The sequence below is a fragment of the Ranitomeya variabilis genome, chromosome 1 (assembly GCF_051348905.1).
Source record: "Ranitomeya variabilis isolate aRanVar5 chromosome 1, aRanVar5.hap1, whole genome shotgun sequence".
NCBI classification, from domain to species: Eukaryota; Metazoa; Chordata; class Amphibia; order Anura; family Dendrobatidae; genus Ranitomeya; species Ranitomeya variabilis.
Window position 1 is genome coordinate 402774118 of NC_135232.1, and position 25984 is coordinate 402800101.

A 25984-nucleotide genomic window follows, 5' to 3' on the forward strand; every position below is an offset into this window, starting at 1 on the left:
TAAATTTACTGGGGGCAGATTTATTATTACAGTTCTGCTCCAGGATATAATTCCAAGATGATGGTCAGATGGTCCTTGCGTTATATAACTCCTATGCAGACGAATATAAAGAGATGTGTATCCTACTTGCCCTTCCCACAGTTATGATGGTCCTGATAGACCCAGATTCTCCCCCAATAATGCCTGTAGAACCAGTAAAAGTGTTTCTCAAACCTGGTGCTCCTTTTCCCAAAGTCCATCAGTACCCTTTGAAACATGATCAGGAGCAGTGTCTCAAGGGGCAAATACAAATGTTATTCGATAATGGTGCCCTGATACCCTGTGTTTCCCCATGTAACACACCCGTGTTTCCCGTTAAGAAAAAAAAAAGGGGGGCCAGTCATAGTCCAAGAGTGTCAGGCCTACCTTGCCACTTATGGCCCCTTGCATCCAGGAGACGCTATGTTCACCCAAAGAGGGAATTTGCCCTGTGATACAGTGTTACACATTGCAGGCCCTATATATGATTACAAGACACCCGGGCACTGCCGTACAGTATTGCAGACTGCCTTGCAGACAGAGCTCACCTATGCAGGACATGTTACAGGTTTGCTGATTCAGCTTCATGGAGACAAATAGAGACCTGTTGCTTATTACAGCGGCCGCCTGGATAGGGTGGCAAGAGGAAGTCCCTCCTGTATTTGGACCGTGTTGTCTGTCCAGCTGTTGCTACACAAGTCTTCAGAGATTGTTTTGGATCACCCACTGATGGTCCACACCCCACACGATGTACATAGTATCCCTAACCAAGTATAATCTAGCCACATGTCCATGGCTGGACAGCTGCGACTTCGGTGTGCTATTCTCATGCCTACTAATGTGACTTTGAAAAGGTGCACTGTCCTGAACCCCGCTACTTTTCTCCTAGTTCCCCTGGATCCAAAGGGGGGAGGAGTAGGTGACATGAGCAAGGACACTCTTTTTTCTTTTTCTTTCTAGAATGGATCCAGAGGAACAAGATTAGGTTTCCAAACCACATGATTGTCTAGAATTGATGTCTCAGGAAATGGCTGGTTTCTAGTGTGCCTATTCTAATGCTGATTTTGAGCTTTTTGTAGATGGATCCCGTCACCAAGATGACCAAGGACGCTTCTGTACCAGATATGCTGTGGTCTCAGAACATGAGGTAATCAAGGCAGAGTTAATGCCAGCTCATATGTCTGCACAAGAAGCAGAGCAAACTAGCAGAAGGTAAGACTGTAAATATCTACACTGATTCCAGGTATGCTTTTGGCATTGCACACGATTATGGGCCTATCTGGAGAGCCAGGGCTTTCCTGACAGCAAATGGCCACCCCTTTAAATATGCTGAGGCAGTCCAGCAACTTATGAATGCACTACAGTTTCCCACCCAATCAGGCATCATAAAGGTAAAGGCACATAGCAAAGGCACTGATGGACGGACAAAAGGGTAACGCACTGGCAGACCAGGCTGCCAAGAAAGCAGCGAGCACTCCTGTGGCCTCTCAAGTACATCACCTAGACACCCCACCATCTCCACTTGTGTTGAAAGACATCTTAGCCCGGTTACAAGAACAGGCAAGTAAGGAGGAGAAAGATAGGTGGCAAAAGATAGGGGCTTGCTCTGATACCGTCACTGGACTATGGGGGAGGGGTGAAAAGGTCTGCCTACCACAGGTACTGTACCCAATGATGGCACAGGTTCTGCACGGGAATGTGCACCACTCGAAGACGGCCATGTGTGACACCTTACAGAAACAATGGATTGCCCCCGAGTTTTCCACCTGCGCAGAAAGGCAGGTACAGAGCTGCATGATATGTGCCACACATAATCAGAGTAGGACAGTGAAAACCCCATCCAAACATACTCCCCGGCCCCTTTAACCAATTCCAGAGACTGCAGAATGATTATATTCAGTTACCCAGAGTAGGGACGTATGAGTATGTGTTGGTCTGCATTGATTTATTTTCAGGTTGGCCAGAAGCCTACCCAGTTGCCAAAGCTACGGCTAAGACAACGGTGAAGAAACTGATGGCTGAGATCATATGCAGGTATGGAGTTCCTGAAGTCATTGAAAGCGATCGGAGTTCCCATTTTACTGGAGAGATCATGTCAGAGGTAATGGCAGCACTGGGGGTAAGTCAAGCATTGCATACTCCATCCGCAGAGTAGTGGAAAAGTGGAGAGACTAAATGGAACTCTTAAGCTTAAAATCCAGAAGGCAATGGCAGAGACTGGTAAACCATGGACAGAATGCCTTCCTCTGGCTTTGTTTTCAGTAAGATATACCCCAAACAGGAAGACAGGACTGTCACGTATGAGATTCTGTTTGGCAGGAGCCCCAATCTTGAATGTTTCTTTCCACAACAGTTGCAGCTCAAGTACCAGGGCTTGACTAGCTATGTGCAGGCCTTACATGGACACCTTGCCAAAGTGCATTTAACCGTTTTCAGTTATCTTCCAGACCCAGACAAGGTTCCTGGACACCATCCCTTTGTGCCAGGAGACCTGGCGTATGTGAAAAAGTTTGTGCGCAGAGATTGTCTCCAGCCGAGATTTGAAGGACCCCACACAGTGATCCTGGTCACCCCCCCACCGCAGTAAAACTTGAAGGAAAGAGCACCTGGATTCACGCTTCACACTGTAAAAGAGACCGAACCAGTGTTTAGTCACAGAAGTGACTGAAGGGAAATGTTGCTGTTGTTTTTGACCTTGGGACTGGGGGCCATCCTCGCCCCTACCTCTTCGGCCCCTATTGTAGATAAGAATTCTGGCTCCACTATTCTCTGGATAAACCTGACAGCCCCGGTGAATATCTGGCGATTTGATTTCTGTGATGTAGTCAAGTGCCCCGAGACTGAATGGACGGTAGAGGGAACTATCCAGTTTTATATGTGTTACCAGAAATGACAACAATAATTGTTATTATTGGACAGATGCTGCCTGGAACACGGGAGATGATTGGGGATATAAACCTAGTGAAGCCATGTTCCCAAGGATGGGACGGGTAGGAGTCTTCGTGAGAGAATGCATCTAACAGCCCTTCTGCAACCACTTAGGGGCTGTAAATGGGGTAAAAGTTGTCACCCCCTCCTCCTAAATCTTGAAAGCCCCCAATCTGCTGATCTGCAGACGTTTGTACTGGGAAGGCATTTTAATTATGTATTTAATAGTGGATACCATGGGAATTTAGGCCATATACAGCTCCAGGATATTAGTTTCAGACCAACCAAGGCCCCTGTTACCAGTACACCTAAAACAGGCCCAGGTGAGCGTTTGCAAAATATAGTTAATGAAGTAATCCCCATTCCAGGTCTTAGTTGGCAAGAGGTTTTCTCCATAGAAACACAAACAGCCCCAAGGAAAAACCTATGATTAGAATGGGTGAGATACAATGTAAGAGTCCAGAATATCTCTGTAGGATGTATTGCTTGTGCTGCTGCGAATACATATCTCTACACATATGCATTGCTTTTTCCTGATGACAACACTACTGCCTGTGTCATGAATCTGTTGAAAGGTTTGAAGTCCACTGATTGCCCAGATTATGTCCCACTATTTCATAGGGAACCCAGACTAAAGGTCCTAGGAGAAGTAATCGTATTAGCTGACAATTACACCTGCTATAATTCCCACGACACCACAGGTACACCAGTAGGGATCTTCAAGACAAGTTTCTGCAAAGAGAACAGTTCTCTAGATACTGATTTGCTAATAAAACATACACAATATATGTACACCAAAGATACCTGATGATGAACCTACCAGAAAGAGGAGAAGTTTTGATCAGCTCCACATGAGTTATGAAGAAGATCCACTAGTATATATTGATGCCATTGGAGTGCCAAGGGGGGTGCCTGACCAGTTTTGAAGCCCAGAATCAGATTTATGCCGGCATTGCTTCTATAATCCCACAGGTGCAGATTAATAAAAATGTTGAATGGATCAATTATATATATTACAGTGAATAAAGATTTGTCAATTTTAGCCAAGATGCCTTTCAGGGTATAGTTGAGGATTTGGGCCCTAACACTTGTATGACCCGTGCTGCAACCCGACCTAAGAGAATTACACTGAATCCTGTCCAGACAAGATCACATGCAGTGATATAAGAAGCTGACACAGGATTGTGGTTGGTGGATAGTGGGGACATTAACTTTTGGAAGTAGGCTGACAGTAATCCTTTTGGGAAGGAGCTGTAGACCAGCATGTCATGTCGCCCCCACCACCAGAGAACCAACCACATCAGGTAGGGTAAGACAGATACAGGAGTATTATCCCTGGAGGCCCTCTGACTAGCTAGCTACGCAAAAAACATTTGGCTGACCCTGGGAACCAACCTTTCTCATTCTACAGACAAATAATAACCATATGATAGATATATAAATCCACCTGGGCAGGCCTAGGTAGTTAGTGAGCACAAAAACAGGTGACGTGCTAGGACGCAAATTAAGATCTTCTACAGATGTGACAAAGGAGAGAGTGTAGAGCTATACGTTGGACGGTTACAGCTGAAATAGGAAGACATGGAGTACAGTCCCATAAACCCACTTGATGTTAGAGTATTGGTAAATACATTCATTGACGGTATGACCAAAGACATACGAGACGAAATATAGACAGCCAGACCTGAATGGCGAAATGTAGATCCGAAAGACCTGAAGGTTTCTAAAGAAGTTGAACAAATTAGGACAATAAGACGACGTGTCATGTATGCTGGAGCAGACACATCTTTCTTCTCCAGTTGGTTAGGTGGGATCAAGAGATTCCTTCAATAAGTTTGTTTAGTACTGATTGCCCTCCTCATAGTTGAATCGATAATTCTCTGTTGTGTTATTCCCTTGTATAAAAGGTTATTGTCAAAGCAACTCCGACTGGCACCTTCCTCAATCAAGAAGTAGACCCACCAGAGTACGATGGTACTGATCCAGGGGAGATCCCTAAGTATATTCCTCTCAAGAGAGTAGACAAAACCCCCCATTCTCAGATGATGCTAAGAGATTTAGTTTAGGGACAGTGGGAGAACTCCATGTGAGGTTAGTGAAGGGTTCAGCTGCCTGGAGGCCTCTCGCTAGGGGAGAGTTTCTGAGGTGTCTGGATGAAGAAATCCACCTCCCCTTTTCCCATCACATGGACAGTCTCGAAGGATCCTTCTTTAAGGGAAAAACTTAGTGTTTAGGGGGGATTGTCAAGGTGAAAATGTATTTTCTTATATACCTTTTATACTTTTATAAATCTTTATACACTTTTTGTACTGTTATACTTTTATACTGTGAAACAATAAGTTTTTCCTATCTGCTAGCTAATGCAAATGTAATTGTATCTAAAGATGGCTGCCAGTGTTCATTGTTCATTTCAGTTTAGAATGTGAAGAGTTAAGTTTATTTCTCCTGAAAAAGATAACTCTGGAATGTGAAGAAAGTAACCATCGAAGATGTCCTGACGAATGAGAGAGAGAGACTGAGCACTAGATGTATGCTGCTTAAACTCCGCCTAATGCATTCCTTTTTCCTAAACAATAGTACTGTGTATTCAATAAAAAAAAAAAAGTAGTTGCTGCTCGGCTCTGGACACAGGTGAACGCAAGAGCGTCAGCAAAGATTGAATCAGCTACGTGTCTGAATCATTTCTTTTTCCGGTACCAGAAGTTCTGCGTTCACATTACAATTTGGAATGACTGGTGAATGAGGATTAATTGTCGTTATTACGGCCCCGACACTATTAGTGATGTCAGACCATGCGGAAGAGAAGGCTGCCAATCTCCCTCCCACAGGGATTGCTAGTCATTGGTCTGACTTTTTACGTTCTTTTGAGGAACGGCGGAACATATAGCCCCGTACCTCTCTTGCGTCTATCCTCCCATCTGAAATTATCTCTAGAGGGTGAGGATGCGTGTTTCCTTCTGCGACCAAACCTCTTCCTGTTGAAAGGGCGACGGTAAGATGCTGATGCCAGATTAGGGAACTTCTTCTTATCATCTCCTGCTTTTTCAAGCAAGTCATCCAGAGTTGGTCCGAAGAGATATTCCCCTTTGCATGGGATAGCGCAGAGCTTGGATCTTGATTGGATGTCACCAGACCAACACTTTAACCATAAGGCTCTACGAGCCGCGTTGGAAAGACCTGCTGCTCTGGCCGCCATTCTGACGGAATCCAATGAAGCGTCCGACAGGAAGGCCGCAGCATCTTGAATTACCGGGAGTGCATTCAGGATTGTATTTCTGGACGCACCTTCCTTAAGTTGTGACTCCAATTTATCCAGCCAGACCATTAAAGATCTGCCTGTACATGTTGCGGCCACCGCTGGTCTCAGAGATCCGGCCGCCATCTCCCAGGTACCTTTAAGGAAGGTATCTGCCTTCCTATCAAGAGGATCTTTAAGGGTCCCCATATCCTCAAAGGGTAATGAGGCTTTTTTGGACGCTTTCGCCACCGCAGCATCTAGCTTAGGGGCCTTGTCCCAGGTATCAACGGCTGCATCCTCAAAGGGATACCTACGTTTTAATGCTGGTGGTAACGAGCCTTTCTTCTCCGGTTTCTTCCACTCTCGGAGAATTAAATCCTGAACTTTATCGATCACCGGAAAAGATCTACGTCTCTTCTGGTCTAATCCGCTGAACATTATTTCCTGCCTGGAAGGTTGTGTTTTAGGCTCTTCCAGGCCCATCGTACCCATGACCGATTTAGCTAGTTTATCAACTCGGTCCAGCGGTAGACAAAATCGGCCAGAGTCCTCTTCCGATAACGAGGAAGAGGGAATAGAGCCATAGGAACCTTCCTCTCTTTCTTCCTCCGAAGACTCAGAGATTAAGGGAGTTTTGGGTTTTGAACTTCCCGCCTGGGATAGAGACCGCAGGGATTCCCTTACTTCCATACGGATCATCTCTTTTAAGTTAGCCGTATTTGCAGATTCTTCCGCTACCTAGGGGAGGACAATAAGGTGATACCATCTATCCGACCTGATGTCCCTTAACCCCTACCACACCTGTAGACCTCACCGTCTGCTGTATACAGGGGGCACATAATTTTTTGGGATAAGAATCTGGTAAAGGGATTCCACATAGGGCGCACTCCTTATGTTTCGTCTTTGCACTTTTCTTCCCCTAGAATGACAAAGTGTAAGGGGGCCCGCGTCACTGAGTGAACATTCACGTAGATCACTTACCAGCGTACGCCAAAGAAAGGTACCGGAACACGAGGGGGTTCTTTCCCAGTCGAAGCTCTCGATCCCTGCTTGGACGAGCTTTTGCGGCTGGACTGGTCACTTCTGACATGCTCCTTCTCCAAGGGCTTCTGTCGCACATCCAGTAGCTGAGGCTGCTCACCATCACTCTCCATGATGGAAATGTGACCAAAAGCAGGGCTCTAAATCCGACACCTGCTTAAATCCCCCTGGGTTCCGGTCAGCAGGCTGCCTGGCGTCATCCCATTGGTTTCTGCTGACCAGACCGCAGCTGGGAGGTCAGCGGTAGTTAGTGAGGAATCCGGTGTCCAGGATCGATGGGCGCCGCCATCTTGGATAGACTGCGCATGCGCAGCCATCCAGTAACCCGGAAGCGCCTGCCGACTCCGCCCCCGGCGTCACAGCACTCCGGAAACGCTCCTGAGAGCGGTGCAGGATGCCGGAGATGTACGACAGCGCTCCGGTCGGCGCCGCTCTCCTGACACCGCTACCCCACTACACCGCTGCACCGCCGCATGGACCAAGGGGGGCAGTTATACTTACCAACGCCGGCACAGAATGGAGATCAGGAAATCCTCCGGACCCTGCTCCCTGCTGCAACACGCCACCGACGTGCAGTCCAGCCAGGACCACCGTGGCGTCTCCAGGGACATCCGCACCGGCCGAGGTAGGAGACCGCCCCCGCTACCAGATTCGGCCGGCCGGCCTGGGATCCATTACGAGGATTTTCATCTGTAGGATCCTGTCCCTCCAGGAACAGGAAACCAACTGATGCATAGGGAGAGGTGCCGCCCTTTTGTATCTCTGTAGGTTTCCTGTTCCTGAAGGGCGGATCCCCTCTCTCGTAGTGCTGTCATGGGAGTCCGAATAAAAACAAGATCTCACATGACTCTGGACCAAAATATGGAAAAATTATAGCTCTCAATGTGGTAACGCAAAAAATATTTTTTTGCAATAAAAAGCGTCTTTTAGTGTGTGACGGCTGCCAAACATGAAAACCCGCTATAAATAGTAAAATCAAACCCCCCCATTATCACCACCTTAGTTATGTGGGAAAAAAAAAAAAAAAGTATTTTTATTTTCCCATTAGGGTTGGGGCTAAAGTTAGAGTTGGTGTTTGGATTGCGTTTACGGTTGGCTTAGGGGTATGGTTAGGGTTGGGATTAGGGTTAGGGGTGTATTGGAGTTAGAATTAGGAGCTTTCCACTGTTTAGGCACATCAGCGTCTCTCCAAACGCAACATGACGTCCGATCTCAATCCATACAATTCTGTGTTGAAAAAGTAAAATGGCACTCCTTCCCTTCCGAGCACCCAAACAGTGGTTTACCCCCACATATGGGGTATCAGTGTACTCAGGACAAATTGCACAACAACTTTTGGGGTCCAATTTCTCCTGATACCCATGGGAAAATACAAAACTGGGGCGTAAAAGTATTTTTGTGGAAAAAAAAAAAAAAAAAGTTTAATTTTCACGGCTCTACATTATAAACTTCATGAAGCACTTGGGGTTTCAAAGTGCTCACCACACCTCTAGATAAGTTCCTTAGGGGGGTCTACTTTCCAAAATGGTGTCCTATTGTGGGGTTTCCACTGTTTACGCACATCAGGGGCTCTCCAAATGCAACATGGCGTCCTATCTCAATTCCAGTCAGTTTTGCATTGAGAAGTCAAACAGCGCTCCTTCCCTTCTGAGCTCTGCCATGCGCCCAAACAGTGGTTTACCCCCACATATGGGGTGTCAGCGTACTCAATACAAATTGCACAGCAACTTTTGGGGTCCAATTTCTCCTGTTACCCTTGGTAAAATAAAACAAACTGGATCAGAAGTAAATTTTTTGTGGAAAAAAGTTAAATGTTCATTTATTTATTTATTTATTTTTTAAACATTACAAAAATTCCTGTGAAACACCTGAAGGGTTAATAAACTTGAATGTGGTTTTGAGCACCTTGAGGGGTGCAGCTTTTAGAATGGTGTCACACTTCTTTCATTCTCTATCAAGAACAGCCATCCCGCTCAGGTCACCCCCACTTTCCACACTTCTAGAAACATCAAGGCCATTGACACCCAGAAACTTACGAAGAACTTGCAGTCATCATTGGCCCCTATCTCCTCCATCTCATCTCCTGATTCTGCCCTGAAGCATTACAATGAAACCCTCCAAAGTGCCCTGGATGAAATTGTACGTCCTATACATAGAACAATTCGGCACAGATGGCGACAACTGTGGCACACGCTGCAAACACGTTTCCTGCAGCGGTGCTCCAAGTGCTCCGAACATCTGTGGAGAAAATCTAATTTACCTGAAGATTTAATCCATTATAAGTTCATGCTTAAAACATACAACACTGCCCTTCACTTCTCCAAACAAACCTATTTCAACACCCTCATCACCTCGCTGTCCAATAAACCTAAATGTCTCTTTCAGGGCCGGACTGGGACTAAAATTCAGCCCTGGCATTTGAAGTTACACAGGCCCACTTGTCACATGGTGACTGTATAATATCTTTGTACACTTGTAGGCAGGGCCAGTTTTAGGCAAAGTGGGGCCCTACGCCTAGGCAAAGTTTAAAATGGGGCCCCAAATGCTAACATATTGCACATCACACAAAAGCATTTCGGTTGTATTTACATGCGCTGAGTTCAGGCCGCTAGATGAGTTTGATCAACAATACTGAAGTTGTTCAACGCTTGTTTCCCGGCCTCTTTCCACCAGCTGAGGAATAATGATGGGACAGAACGATCACTAATAGATCACTAACAGATCACCATACAGTATCATGTTATCAGCAGCACATCTACAGTTTACAGCGGCGATGTGCTGCTGAGAACAATGATTTTTGTGCCAACAAAAAATCTGAATATGCAACATTTTACTTGTTTAGTAAAATACACCCCATAGTCCTCCATATATTATGTGCAACACAGTCCTCCATATAGTATAATACACTCCCTATAGTCCTCCATATATTAAAATACACTGCTCAGTCCTCCATAAAGCATAATACACTCCTCACAGTGCTCCATATAGTATAATGCACCGCCATAGTCATCCATGTAGTACAATTCACTTCCCATAGTATAATGCACCCCATAGTTCTTCATATAGTATAACTTATTCCCCATAATCCTCGATACAGTATAATGCAGCCCACATATAGTATAATGCAGCCACCACCCTACAGAATATAATGCAGCCCCCAGAGTATAATACAGCCCATCTCCCCATAATATATGATGTAGCCCCCATAGAATATAATGCAGCCCCCCATAGTATAATATACCCCCCATAGTATATCGCACAACCCGCATAGCAGATAACACAGCCCACGTAGCAGTATACAGCAGCGCCCACGTAGCAGTATACAGCAGAGCCCACACAGTAGTATACAACAGAGCCCACACAGTAGTATACAACAGAGCCCACACAGTAGTGTTTAGCACAGGCTACATAGTAGTATATAGCACAGCCCACATAGTAGTATACAGCCCAGCCCACATAGTAGTATACAGCACAGCCCACATAGTAGTATACAGCACAGCCCACATAGTAGTATACAGCACAGCCCACATAGTAGTATACAGCACAGCCCACATAGTAGTATACAGCACAGCCCACATAGTAGTATACAGCACAGCCCACATAGTAGTATACAGCACAGCCCACATAGTAGTATACAGCACAGCCCACATCTCTCCTCCCCCCCCGAATGGCCAGCCGGTATAGTTGAATGCGGCAGCGGTGGCACTGGGGGGGGGGGAGGGTGAGTCGGCGTGCAGCGGCCCACTACTGGCACCAGCCCTTCTGGCATTTGCCAGAACTGCCTGATGGCCAGTCCGGCCCTGGTCTCTTTGACACTTTCCATTCCCTACTCAACCCAAGAGTGCAGGCCCCAACCACGGATATTCGTGCTGACAATCTGGCCAATTACTTCTCATACCGTGCACTGTCCTCCCTCCCCCACTGCATCTAGTTCACTCTCTGACTTTGAACCAGTTACAGAAGAAGTAATCAGGCTCCTTGCATCTTCTCGCCCGACCACTTGCACCAGTGACCCCATTCCGTCACATCTCCTCCAGTCCCTTTCCCCGGCTGTGACCTCTCACCTAACAAAAATATTCAACCTCTCTTCTGGTATCGTGCCTTGCGCAGGCGTGTACTATGGAGGACAGAGAATTAACTTCAATCCCATATTGCAGCCAGCATGCAGCCAGCGGGTAAGGAAAGGGTGAATCAAACACCCAAAAACCCCGCCCCTATAGCTAAAGATTGTTCCCTCCAAATTCAGGTGACAGTGTCCCTTTAAGCATGCCATCATACACCCATTACTTAAAAAAACATCCCTCGATCAAAACTGTGCCGCTAATTATAGACCTGTCTCTAATCTTTTCCTTCATCTCTAAACTAAAAAAAAATAAAAATGGTGTGGGCTCCCGCCCAATTTTCTGCGCCAGAGGGAGAAAGCTGATGGCTGTGGGCCAATATTTGTAGCCTGGGAAGGGGGTAAGGCTATGTGCACACGTTGCGGACTAGCCTTAGGAATTTCTGGTGCAGATTCTGCCTCTCCTGAAAGAAAACGCAGCTGCGGATTTGTCGCGTTTTGTGCGTTTTTGCTGCGGATTCACTGCGTTTTTTACCCCTGCGGATTTCTATAATGGAATGGGTACAAAAACGCTGCAGATCCGCAAAAAAGAAGTGACATGCTACTTTTAATCCGCAGCGTTTCTGCACCAGATTTTCCGCAACGTGTGCACAGCTTTTTTTTTCCCCTCATTGATTTACATTGTACTGTAAATCAGTTGCGGATCTGCAGCATTTCTGCACAGCAAAAAACGCTGCGGATCCGCAGAGAATCCGCAACGTGTGCACATACCTTAATACCCATGGCCCCTTCCCAGGCTATGAATATCAGCCCGCAGCTGTCTGTGTAGCCTTTACTGGCTATTAAAATAGTGGGACCCCCCCAAAAAAAATTGACGTGGGGTCCCCCTATATTTTATAGCCAGAAAGGCTACGCAGACAGCTGCAGGCTGATTTTCATAGCCTAGAGAGGGGCCAATAAAACTGGTTAGTAATGGAGAGGCGTCAATAAGATGCCTATCCATTACTAATCCTATAGTAGTGAAAGAATAAAAAAAAAAAAAAAGATAAAAAAAAAAAAGCCAGAAAAAAGTATTTTAATATTCGGAATTTCACCATACTTGCCATACTCCATCGCCTGCAAAAAATTAAAAATAAACCAACCGTATACTCACTTTCTCCCGTAGTCCAATTAACAAGTGTCCCACGACCATCTCCTATATAGAACAGTGACATTGGGTGATGTCACTGCTCTATAGGCCTCCAGTGACACACTGACAGGAGACAATGGCTCCTGCAGTGCATCACTGAAGAGGTTACCAGAGTTCATTGGTCTCACTTTATGGCAAAGCTGTGTAGGAATTTTCCAACACAGCAGTGCCACAAGTGAGAGTAGGAACTATTTCTCACAGAGACGGAGGGACACAGTGCGAAAGGACACCTTCCGTCATTGTATCCTGAAGCCCTTGAAGAGCAGTCACATCAGCTGATGTGGCTGCTCACCACGGGAGATAGTCCTGGGACACTCGTATTAATTGGATATCTGCGGATCAGGGCGTATATGGTTTGTTTATTATTTATTTATTTTTTTTTTACAGGTGAACAATGGCTTCGGGGATCAAGGTGACAAGGTGATTATGTACTCTATGTTGTATGTACTGTATGTGTTGTGTATATGTACTGTATGTCTATATGTATGTGTTGTATTTTTTTTTTTTTACATTCAACACATTAGCCGGATGATAGGACTACTACTGTCCCATCATTGGCTAATGTGACAATCACTGTCAGTGTAACAGGCATAGCCTGATGGGGCTTGTAGTCCCATCGGCTGATGCCTGCACGTACACCCAAAGACCCCCCCCGCCCCCACAATCTCCACCCACACACTTCCCTCCTCCCGATCTGCAGCATTTCCCCCGCAGCTAAACCGCTGATCTTTTTTACATCTGCCGCTTTGCTGCGGATGTGCCTGACTGAATGCAAGTCTATGGGTGCAGAAACACTGCAGATCCACACAAAGAATTTGAGACACTACAGATCTCTGAAGAAAAAAAAAAAAAAAAAACAATTTTTTTTTTTTTCTTACAAACTATGGATTTTTTTTCCCACCACTTAAAAAAAGAACCTAGACATGTTTGGTGTCTGTGAACTGGTAATGACCTGGAGAGTCATAATGGCAGGTCAGTTTTAGCACTTAGTGAACATGGCAAAAAAAATATATATATATATCAAAAAACCATTGTGGAATTGCATTTCTGCAATTTCACAGCACTTGGAGTTTTTTCCCCGTTCTCCTGTACAGGATATGGTAAAACCAATGGTGTCGTTCAAAAGTACTTGTCCTGCAAAAAAAATAAGCCCTCACATGGCCATATTGACAGAAATAAAAAAAAAAGTCATGGCTCGGGGAAGAAGGGGAGCGAAAAAGGAAAACGCAAAGCCGAAAAAAGCTCCGGGGGTTAAGGGGTTAGGTGACGTTATAGCGCACAAAACCCCACATGACTTACTACAACGTTACGGCACACATACCATTTTCCCCAGGAAGGAATGGAGCACAGTTGCAGCAAATTGTGAGTTTTTGAAAAATCGCAATTGCTAAGGTAACAAATGGAAAAGAACACAAAGGTGCAAGAGAAAACAAACTGTGCAAAACAAAGCGCAGAAATGACTCCGGGTCAGTGACCCCACGCTATCCGGGCAGCGAGTTTTGACTTCGCAGGTTGATTGTGTTGTGGGCGTGTCAGGGGAGTGGCAGTCTTCGTGAGCTGCAGCGCTGATTGGTTCATCAGGCTGCATGAAGGCGGCGCATTTAGGAGCGCGCTCTGCTCCTGAGACAGGCTTGCAATATGGAAGGAGCACAGCCACATTCAGGAGCGCGCATTTCTGGCGACGCGCAATTCCCGCATTTCTGCCGGCGCGCATTCAGGAGCGCGCATTTATGCCTTTCGGCACGCATTTCGAATGTAAGGAAGCGCGCATTCAGGATCGCGGATCCCTATCCTGCCTGTAGTAATCTGTTGTTTATTCCCAGCGGATCCGTAATTCTGCCTGTAGTGAATTGTTGCGTTTATTCCCAGCGGATCCCTATCCTGCCTGTAGTAATCTGTTGTTTATTCCCAGCGGATCCGTAATTCTGCCTGTAGTGAATTGTTGCGTTTATTCCCAGCGGATCCCTATCCTGCCTGTAGTAATCTGTTGTTTATTCCCAGCGGATCCGTAATTCTGCCTGTAGTGAATTGTTGCGTTTATTCCCAGCGGATCCCTATCCTGCCTGTAGTAATCTGTTGTTTATTCCCAGCGGATCCCTATCCTGCCTGTAGTAATCTGTTGTTTATTCCCAGCGGATCCCTATCCTGCCTGTAGTAATCTGTTGTTTATTCCCAGCGGATCTGTATTCTGCCTGTTGTAAGTTTTTGCCTGTATTCCCAGGTGCTGCATCTCCTGGAACGTGTGGATTTGCCAGAGCTGCTGATTCAATTAGCAACATTGGCTATTTCGGAGACTGTGGATGACCTGAAAAGTCAGGTAATGCCATGTACAAGCTCTCGTCTCCTTCTCTATGTATCTATGATATTTTTGGGTGAGTGACCAGATGTCTCCTGATTGTAGGCAACTTTGAGGACTCGTATCTTCAAGCATCACCTGGATTTCGGACACAACCGCCAGTCGTACAACGCTGTTGCGCATATTCCCGATCACAGCAGGTGAGACGGAAGTCCGATTACTTGTGGTGTGGGGTGCAGGGCCGACAGCTCGTGGAATGCAGGGCTGACAGCTCATGGAGTGGGTTGCAGGGCTGACAGCTCGTGGTGTGGGGTGCAGGGCTGACAGCTCGTGGAGTGCAGGGCTGACAGCTCGTGCTGTGGGGAACAATGCTGACAGCTCGTGGGGTGCAGGGCTGACAGCTCATGGAGTGGGGTGCAGGGCTGACAGCTCATGGAGTGGGTTGCAGGGCTGACAGCTCATGGAGTGGGTTGCAGGGCTGACAGCTCGTGGTGTGGGGTGCAGGGCTGACAGCTCGTGGAGTGCAGGGCTGACAGCTCGTGCTGTGGGGAACAATGCTGACAGCTCCTGGTGTGGGGTGCAGGGCTGACAGCTCATGGAGTGGGGTGCAGGGCTGACAGCTCGTGGTGTGGGTTGCAGGGCTGACAGCTCGTGCTGTGGGGTGCAGGGCTGACAGCTCGTGCTGTGGGGCAGAGGTGTGTACGTTGTGCCTGAGCCTTAGACCCCAGCGTATGCTCCATACATGGCCAAATGGAGGATGGAAGCATATCTTTTTAGTGACAGGCCCTGATCATGAGCCGCTCCGTACACCGGCTTCTGGCCTGTAACATACATGCAACTCAATGGTTGGGAATGTATTAAAGGCAGCGCAGGAAATAGGAATGGGCAGAAATCTCACAGTGACCCCACTCGTTAAAGTGAACCTGTCACGTCGGTTTGTCCCTGTAAGCTGCGGACACCGCCTTTCAGGGCTTATATACAGTATGCTATAATGCTGCAGATAAGCCCCCGGCCTAACCTGAAATAGAACAAAAACAAGTTTTATTATACTCACCCTGGGGCGGTCTGTTACAGCAGTGAGCAGGTGCCTGGAAAGGTCAGAGAGGCCCAGAGACTGCAGTACTTTGCTTTTAATTTTTAAGATTTTAAAACCCCATGTGTGAATTTATTTGATTAAAATACTTTATTGATAATGTGTGTGTGTATTATCAACCCTTTACTACTATTGGATTAATAATGAATAGGTGTCATAATTGACGCCTCTCCATTATTAACCTGGCTTAATGTCACCTTACATTTGCAAGGTGACATTAACCCTGTATCCCCCATATCCCACCGCTATACGGGAGTGGGAAGAGAGAGGCCAAGTGCCAGAATAGGCGCATCTTCCAAATGTGCCTTTTCTGGGGTGGCTGGGGGCAGATGTTTGTAGCCAGGGGGGTCCTACAACCATGGACCCTCTCTAGGCTATTAAAGGGCCACTGTCACCCCCCTCCAGCCGTTATAAACTAAAAGAGCCACCTTATGCAGCAGTAATGCTGCATTCTAACAAGGTGGCTCTTCTAGTTTTAGATTCAAGTATACCAAAAATAAAGCATTTTGATACTTAGCCACAACACCGGTCTCTAGCCAGGGAGGCGGGTCCTCACTCCCCAGCTTGAACCGCTACTCTGCCGTCACTCCAATCTTCATGGGCTTTCGGCGCCGCCCCCTCAGCGCTGTTTACATTTCAAAACCGGCACCTGCGCTGTGTACTACTGTGCTGCGCAGGCGCAGTAAGCTCTGGCCGTCTGACGGCGGAGAAAATTTCGCTGGAGCCCATGCCAGTTTTTTACGTGATTTAACCATTTATTTTAACACCTCGAGCTCCCAAATTTTGCACACAGATACTTCTAACATTATTAGAGAGGAATATGTAAAAAAACAAGGGACATGAAATGGGTTACTGTATGTAACCTTGTGTCATATCCTGTCGGGTTTGATAAGGAGATAGCAAAAGCCAACAATTGAATTACCGGCTTTTAAGCTATCTAGCGCTGAATTTATATATATATATATATATATATATATATATATATACTAGATGGTGGCCCGATTCTAACGCATCGGGTATTCTATTATGCTAGTGTGTATGCTCACGTAGTATATTGCCCAGTGACGTAGTATATTGTCCAGAGCCACGTAGTATATTGCCCAGTTACGTAGTATATTGCCCAGCGACGTAGTATATTGCCCAGCCAAGTAGTATATTGCCCAGCGACATAGTATATTGCCCAGTTACGTAGTATAGTGCCCAGTGACGTATATTGCCCAGTTACGTAGTATAGTGCCCAGTGACATAGTATACAGCACAGAGCCACTTAGTATATTGCCCAGTGACGTAGTATATTGCCCAGTGACGTGGCCCAGTGACATAGTATATTGCCCAGCCACGTAAATGACAGGTTAAAAATTAAAAAAATAAACATACTCACCTTCCGATCCGAAGTCCCCTTGTAGTTCTAACATACTCACCATACTTGTAGTTCTGTCGCCTGTGCGCGGTACAGGCTGCAGCTTGCGGTCCCTGGGTGTGCTGACGCCGCGGTCACATGACCGTGACGTCATGGCAGGTCCTGTTCGCGCAGGCGCACAGGGCCTGTGATGACGCCGCGGTCACATGACCGTGACGTCATGGCAGGTCCTGTTCGCGCAGGCGCACAGGGCCTGTGATGACGCCGCGGTCACATGACCGTGACGTCATGGCAGGTCCTTCTGCCATGCGCTAAGTGGTACCGGAATCTGCCGCTTGCACAGAGCGGTGACCGGAGGGTGGCGAGGAGCGGGAAAGGCAGCGGAAGGTGAGTATATGATGATTTTTTATTTTTTTTTTAATTAGATCCTTTTACTGTTGACGCTGCATAGGCTGCGTCAATAGTAAATCTTGGTCACACAGGGTTAATAGCGGCGGTAACGGAGTGTGTTACCCGCGGCATAACTCGGTCCGTTACCGCTGCCATTAACCCTGTGTGAGCGGAGGGGAGTATGCGGGCGCCGGGCAGTGAGTGCAGGGAGTAAGGAGCGGCCATTTTTTTCCGGACTGTGCGTGTCGCTGATTGGTTGCGGCAGCCATGACAGGCAGCTGCCGAGACCAATCAACGAACGAATAACCGGGACAGAAGGACAGAAAGACGGAAGTGCCCTTAGGCAATTATATAGTAGATATATATATATGTGTTCAAGAATATTTGAGGCCATGGATCCATTCTATGTCCATTTTGCAATCCAGTGAGAAAATCACGCCATACGGGTCACACACGGATAATTTTTGGAGAAAAAAATCGCATCCTCGCAATGAAGACGGATCACTGTTCAGGAACTTTTCAGCGTATTTCGGCCGTAAAAAACGGACCTATTTTTTATATATATATATATATATATATATATATATATATATATATATAATAAGAAAAAAAGGAACAGCACTACATAGGTACTTATCTTCGGGTGCAAAGCCTCAGGTAACCAGTCCAACGATTACTGCAGATTCACAGAGACTCAAAAAAGAGGCAGCACTCCATACTCATGGTGAAACATGTGGCAGGTTTAATCGACCCACATAGCCGGGCGACGTTTCAGCTCAAACTTAGCCTTTTTCAAGCAGTGAGTAACCATACCTGTGGCCTATTTATATGTGCTTCAACAAGTGTTACATTAAAATCCATTATACTATGCATTTCATAAACAATAAAAGGATTTACACATTACTGATCCAATATAAGTGTGAAGTGCCTATACAAAGTGCTTAGTGCTTATGTGCAATGACATTTAGAGTATCTGCTACTCATCAGGCAGTCCAGCTTACAGATCCACTATTTTTGTCATAATTGGCTCCTTTTTATTAGGTAATTTGGTATTTAATACTGTAGTTTTATTACACTCACCTATGGCCGTTGGTGGGCTCATGGAGGACGCTATATTAGGAAGTCGGCGTTCCCTGTTTCACACTGCGCATGTCTGGGTTACATCATCAAGCCAGGAAGTCTCATGGCCCAATCACATGCAACGTGTGGCAATTTGCACACGGCGCATGCGCAGTAGCGTCTACTGACGCCATATTGGTAGTGGCTAACAATTTAATTTGCAGCGCTGTAACTAGATACTGGCGCTTTCATAACCATGCACAGTTCAAGTGAGGAAGCGCTGTGCGTGTCCAACGGCACTGCGTGTGTGCACCAGCGCTAAAGAAAGCCATAATAATATTAATTATAAAACTTATTGATATCTACATCTGCTAGCAGATACATAGCAGATGTAGATATCAATAAGTTTTATAATTAATATTATTATGGCTTTCTTTAGCGCTGGTGCACACACGCAGTGCCGTTGGACACGCACAGCGCTTCCTCACTTGAACTGTGCATGGTTATGAAAGCGCCAGTAACTAGTTACAGCGCTGCAAATTAAATTGTTAGCCACTACCAATATGGCGTCAGTAGACGCTACTGCGCATGCGCCGTGTGCAAATTGCCACACGTTGCATGTGATTGGGCCATGAGACTTCCTGGCTTGATGATGTAACCCAGACATGCGCAGTGTGAAACAGGGAACGCCGACTTCCTAATATAGCGTCCTCCATGAGCCCACCAACGGCCATAGGTGAGTGTAATAAAACTACAGTATTAAATACCAAATTACCTAATAAAAAGGAGCCAATTATGACAAAAATAGTGGATCTGTAAGCTGGACTGCCTGATGAGTAGCAGATACTCTAAATGTCATTGCACATAAGCACTAAGCACTTTGTATAGGCACTTCACACTTATATTGGATCAGTAATGTGTAAATCCTTTTATTGTTTATGAAATGCATAGTATAATGGATTTTAATGTAACACTTGTTGAAGCACATATAAATAAGCCACAGGTATGGTTACTCACTGCTTGAAAAAGGCTCAGTTTGAGCTGAAACGTCGCCCGGCTATGTGGGTCGATTAAACCTGCCACATGTTTCACCATGAGTATGGAGTGCTGCCTCTTTTTTGAGTCTATATATATATATATATATATATATATATATACGTTGTGTGTGACGCCGGCCTTACATGGTGGAACACTCGCATTCAGGAGTGCGCTCAGTCAGTACGGACTCATGCGCCTGTGATATGTCAGCATCCCCATCCTGCGCTATATACTGGGGTTCTTCTGTATACACTGGGTGTGTTGCACCTGCGCTATGTACTGTAGCGACTGTAGCTCCGTGTTTTGTTACGCTCTTATCAAACAAGAAAAACAAGAAGCCATGTGACTGAAAGATTTATTTCTTTTTATTATTATAGAGATGGAGCCAGCAGCCAGTAATGGCGTCCAGCAGCAGCAGTTAAAGGTTAATATAGTAGCACTGTAAGGTAGTTCTTGTATTACTATATATAGGTAGGTAGTTCCTGTATATTGGTAGGTCTGTAGCATTACTGTATATACGGTATGTAGTCTATTAGTACGTTATATTGTTATATGGGTAGAATATTGAAGTACAGACCTCACATGAAGGGCGCTTTCATAGTATCGTTATTGTCCCATGTATCCCATTTGCATTTAACCCCTTAGTGAGTAGGCCTTTTTTGGCTTTAAAGGAGTACTCCGGAGAAAAGAAGTTAGCCCCTATCCTTCAAATAGGGGCTAACTAGCAGATCTGTGCGGGTGTGGCCGCTCACACCCTCGCCAATCACCAGCACGTGGTCTCTGAACAAGCGCAAGTACTGGCAGCCTGAATGGCATTGCACTGTGCGTATGTGCGGCAAGTGCAACATTGATTCCTATGGGAGCCGTGGCCATCTATTTTTGTCGCTTTCATAGGATTGAATGGATCACTTGCCGCACATGCCCAGTGCTTGCTGCTCACGCTGCCAATACTTGGGCCAGAGCCCCCGTGCTGACGATCGTTGTGGGTGTTAATGGGAAGACCCACACAAATCTGTTAGTTAACCCCTATCTTACAAAGTAATCCTTTAATGACCAAGGCAAATTTTGGAAATCTGGTGTGTGTTGCTGAAAGGGAACCTGTCACCTGAATTTGGCGGGACCAGTTTTGGGTCATATGGGCGGGGTTTTCGGGTGTTTGATTCACCCTTTCCTTACCCGCTGGCTGCATGCTGGCCGCAATATTGGATTGAAGTTCATTCTCTGTCCTCCGGTGTAGACGCCTGCGCAAGGCAAAAACCCTGCCCATATGACTCAAAACTGGTCCCGCCAAATTCAGGTGACAGGTTCCCTTTAAACATACAGTAACTCCGTAAAGAATTTGCACATTCAAGTAATTCTGACATTGTTTTTGTCACATATTGTACTTCATTCAGGTGGTAGAATTACATTTATACGATTTGTAGATTAGGGAGACAAAAAGCGCATATAGGGTCTTATCCTCAGATTAAGTGCGTTTTTTTAACAGGGAGCTGCTCACCTGATGGTGTAAAGCAAAAGCATGTGCGTATCGGCTGCTGCAGATCCATGGGCCACCCACGCAACCTTCTCAGAGACGTTGTACAGGATGATTCGTGGATTAAGTCCTTTCTGCCACAATAATTCAGAATCGAATGTAATGAAAACTCTGGTGGTTTATTCAACACGTTTCAAGGTCTAGCTGACCTCTTCATCAGGAAAATACCACAAAGACATGTCTAGGATTGAGTACTCTCCAACTACAAGTGTTGGGCAGGGTTCAAGCTTTCTTCATCCCCCCCTTCCCCCTCTACCCCCCTCCACCCCCCTTGGCGCCGCCTCCGTGCGCACTTTTAGCAGCCTCCGAGCGTTGATTGGTGCCACAGTTCACGGATCAACACTCGTGCTTGCTTTTTTTTCCTCAGCCCCCTTTGCGCCAACTCCGTACGCACATCCCAGAGCCACCAAACTTTAATAAGTGATGCAGTTCATTTATTAGAGCTCGTGCCAGCTGTTTTCCATTTTTCTTTTTCAAACCCCCTTGCGCCACCCCCGTGCGCACATCCATCAGCTGAAAAAGTTTGAAGTGTTTTTTTTTCTTTTATCTTTTCATAATATTTTTCACCCATTACTATCCCCACCACACATACACATCGTTACAAATAAAGTACACCCAAGCACCATATTCACACAAAAAAATGTCCTGTTCGCCTCAACAGCGCTATTCATTAGAGGAGGCATATGCTTTCCTTGCCTCCGACACTGATAGTGAGGGAGAGGATCCCACATTTCTTTACTTTTCCGATTCTTCGTCCTCTTCCTCCTCCTCATCTTCCTCCTCGGGTCCTGCGGAACCGCCACGCAGACGACCCAGGACAGAAGATAAGGCAGCGCCCACCATTCCAGATGAGTAACTAGCGCACCACATTGCTGACCCTGTGTTGACCTTGACCCCCCCCATAAAAATAATGATCCACTGATCCCTGATTTTGTGGCAGAATCAGGAATCAAGTTTGACACCACCGGCCTCACAGAAATTGACTTTTTTAAAGTATTTTTCTCTGAGGATTTTGTTAACCTCATGGTGGAGCAAACTAATTCGCTCGTCAAGTTTTGGACCAAAACCCCAGTTCATCATATTCTAACTGGTCTCCTGTAGACGCAGTTAAAATGATAATGTTTTAGGACCTGGTCCTCCACATGGGGATCCTCAAGAAGGCAGAAATTTCGGCAATATAGGAGTGTTGATATTTTATATAACGCTCCAGTGTTCCGAATGGTCATGGCCCGGATGCGTTTTGAGGCCATCCACAAATTCCTGCATTATACTGCTAATGCACAGTGTCCCCACGAGATGACCCCAACTTTGACTATCTGTTCAAAGTTCTGCCGGTCATCGAACACTTCAACTAAAAGTTTGCTGAAGTGTATGTGCCCCAAAGGGACATCTGCGTGGATGAGCAAGAGGGCCAGGTACGGAATCAAACTCTACAAACTGTGTGAGAGTACCTCAGGGTACACCCACGGCTTTAGAGTTTATGAAGTAAAGGACACCAGGATTGAACCCCCTGAGTGTCCTCCTGTCCTGGGAGTGAGTGTGAAAATTGTGTGTGATTTGGTGCACCCACTGCTGGATAAAGGTTATCACCTCTACACTGTTATCTTTTATACCAGTGTCCCACTTTACAAATCCCTCTCTGCGCGAGGTAACGCAAAAATCTTTCCGGAAAAATCATAGAGGCCTCGCGAAAACGCTACTTGGGCAGATGCTCAGAAGGGGTGATGGCAGAGCCCAATGTAGCGACCGCCTGCTGTGGTGGTCAAGTACAAGGACAGGAGGGATGTCCTTCTCTTGACCACCATACACAGTGATGGCAGCGCCCTCAGCACTGTACGAGGTACTGTAAAGATTATAAGGGATAACTCAGGATACTCTTTGCGTGGAACAAGACAACTACAGGACACAGTTTTATAAGTGGTAAAGTCTATATTATCACACGGTGATTAAAACCTATGTGGAGAGAAACTCAAGTCCACAACACTTGGTGTAAATATTAAACGCAGCTTAACAGTCTATAGGAAACTTCAGAGGAAAATGCAATCACGCATAAAGTCTATGAAGCACAGTTATTCTTGAGGATACTTGACACGAATAAGTCCTTGGTAGTCCAAACACAGATAGATATACTTATAAGGCAGTTCAAATAATATCTTAGCTCAACCAGGGAGGTCTGGGTAATAGTCTCAGGTTTAAGCAGAGCAGCAACAGCTTACATGTCCAGCAAATGCAGATGGAAGTAAACACGAGCAGCAGATGAAGGAGGATTACTGGAAACCGATGTATGCAGCAGAAACTCAGAGCTGAGTAGCAGGATCACCACACAGGTTCACAGGAGCAGGTGTATAGCCAGGTAGTTGCCAGGGTCAGGAGGTGGATGCAAGGCAGAATACTCTAGCACAGACTGAAGGCTGGGGTGGAGTTATATAGCAGGAAGACACAGTGCACATGAGACCAAAGACGCCATCTTGGAAAAGGGCAGTAATGCACAAAAAGTAATCAAAATGTTCAGAGTCCTGACAGGTACCTCTACACAGGTCTGCAGACCGGACTGTGTACTGGGGTACCATAAAAACATGGGGGGGTGTTGATCTCTCTGATTAACTCCTCCAACCGTACAGTGCTTTGAGAAAGGTGTGGCACAAAAACCTGGCCGTGCATATCGTACAAATGGCAATGCTCAACGCTTTCCTGCTGTCACGATGTTCATGCCACACCGATACGTTCTACCTTCAGTTCAAGGACATAGTGGTTAAGGCCCGATTTTTGGCACTCCGGAAGGAGCTGGCCACAGTACTTCCGAAACTGAAGGTCCTCGTATCGTACCAGGCCAGCATTTCCCAGAGGAGGTCACACAAACTTTAAAAAAATGGTAAGTCGCAAAAAAAGGTGCCAAGTGTGTTACAAAAGGGGAATATGCAAGGACACTATTTATCAATGCGACACCTGACCCGTAAAACCTGGCCTGTGTATGAAGTATTGCTTTAAATTGTACCACACCTCAATGCACTAATTTACTTTACAGGAACACGTAGATTAGTTCAAGAGAGGGGGCACATCTAGATAAGTTCCTTAGGGGGTCCAGTTTACAAAATGGGGTCACTTGTGGGGGGTTTCCACTGTTTAGGCACATCATGGACTCTCCAAACGCGACATGACGCCCGCAGACCATTCCGCCAAAGTCTGCATTCCAAAACTACTTCCCTTCCGAGCTCTGCCATGCGCACATACAGTAGTTTTATCACACATATGGGGTATCATTGTACTCAGGACAAATTGGACAACAACGTTTGATGTGCACTTTTTGCTGTTAGCCTTGGGGAAAAAAAAAATTGTAGCTAAAATCTCATGGCGGCCAGCTCAAGACTGTGCAGCTCGTGCTGCTGCACAATCTATGGGAGTGTCGAGGGTGTGGCCACCCCTCTCCCATTGGTGGGAGCTGGGTAGCCGGAGTTTTTACACCATAGGCTAGGCCATGCCCTCTCAAAGACGCAGGCTTCTTTCTCCGCCGTGTGAAGCTCCCAGTACCGGTGGATGCCGGGCGCATCGTGGGCTCTGCTCTGGAGCTATTCCAGGTGCAGGCAGAGCGGACTTGGAGCAGGTACAAGACTCAGGCGGCGGCCTTTTTCTCCCCTATGCGAGCAGCAGCAGCTGCTGCTCCCAGGATATGACCTACCCCCACACACTGCTCACGAGTAGCTGCGTGGACTTTACATGTTTAAAAATCGGTGCAACTAGCGACAATTTTACAGCATATTGAAATCAAAATCAGCTCCTGCTGCCGAGTCGTCTGCCCGTTTACACATTCAGTCATCGCTCTGAGCAGCGATCATAAAAGCGATGATTGAATGTCAAAAGTCCCCCTTATAGAAGCTGAATACTGACTACTTTACATTATATCAAAGTGTGTTATCTTCTGTGTTGTCCCAGGAAAAGATATAACATTTATAAAGATGTGAGGGGTGTACTCAGTTTTGAGAAATACTGTATATAGTTAGTATAGATTAGTTCTCGTATGCAACATAGGAGGGAGATGAACACCGCAGCAAGTAACTATCAGGCCGCCGTCACTTGGTCATATGATACCCGTTGCAGAACTTAACCTTTTTTATCCCTTCTGCAATACCACCTTGCAGGATATTCTACCAAGCGGCTATGATTATCATGTAGAATCCTTCAAGGAAGGTGAGAATGAAGGCTGGTTCCATGCAAAGGTTAGAACAAAGATTTTTGCCAAAGAAGAAGCTGAAGAATGGCTGCAGAGATTTCAGCAGTCATCACATAGTGATCTACGAGTATCAAAGACTTTCAAAGAAAACACAGATAAAGTTGTTTTTAGGGTTTGTTTCATTAATTATACTGAACATGTAATAATTTTTTATAATTCTTGAGATAATGGAAATGTATTTGTCTTTTACAGAAGGAATTCCGCTGCCACAACAATACAAGATCAAACCTCCAAAGTTCAACAACAAAACAATGTCATAAAAAACACAAAAATTGTGGAGCAACGTTGTCAATCACAGTGAGAAATATGGCTATGAAAAGGCAAGTATAATCAGTTTTCGCCTGAAAAACGAAACCTATTATCATTAGATTGCATTAACATTTGTGTTGCATTACAGGACTAAGGATAAGCTGCTCTCCACACATCCATGTGTCATCTCCATCAATCATGACCATAACCATGCTATATTTGCAGCTGATGCTCTACGCTTCAGGCGACCAAGTACAGAAGTT

General features: G+C 45.9%; 1 protein-coding gene across 2 annotated transcripts; it reads left to right on the forward strand.

Moving 5' to 3' along the window:
• The first annotated feature begins 14016 nt into the window (after positions 1–14016).
• On the forward strand, positions 14017–25984 carry LOC143762148 (nuclear pore complex protein Nup160-like). 2 transcript variants are annotated; one of them, XM_077249167.1, is made up of 6 exons: positions 14017–14229; positions 14696–14791; positions 14876–14970; positions 25381–25584; positions 25665–25792; positions 25870–25984. In XM_077249167.1, the coding sequence occupies exons 1-4, from the start codon at positions 14113–14115 to the stop codon at positions 25412–25414; spliced, it is 342 nt and encodes a 113-aa protein (XP_077105282.1). In that variant the 5' UTR covers positions 14017–14112; the 3' UTR covers positions 25415–25584; positions 25665–25792; positions 25870–25984. The 2 variants fall into 2 exon arrangements, with proteins under 2 accessions (XP_077105282.1, XP_077105281.1); XM_077249166.1 differs by lacking the exon at positions 25381–25584.

Coding starts and splice junctions, on each gene's coding strand:
- LOC143762148 (XM_077249166.1), top strand. CDS start 14,113: ATGGAAGGAGCACAGCCACATTCAGGAGCGCGCATTTCTGGCGACGCG. Junction 14,792..14,875: donor TGGATGACCTGAAAAGTCAG/GTAATGCCATGT, acceptor TCCTGATTGTAG/GCAACTTTGAGGACTCGTAT. Junction 14,971..25,664: donor CATATTCCCGATCACAGCAG/GTGAGACGGAAG, acceptor TGTCTTTTACAG/AAGGAATTCCGCTGCCACAA.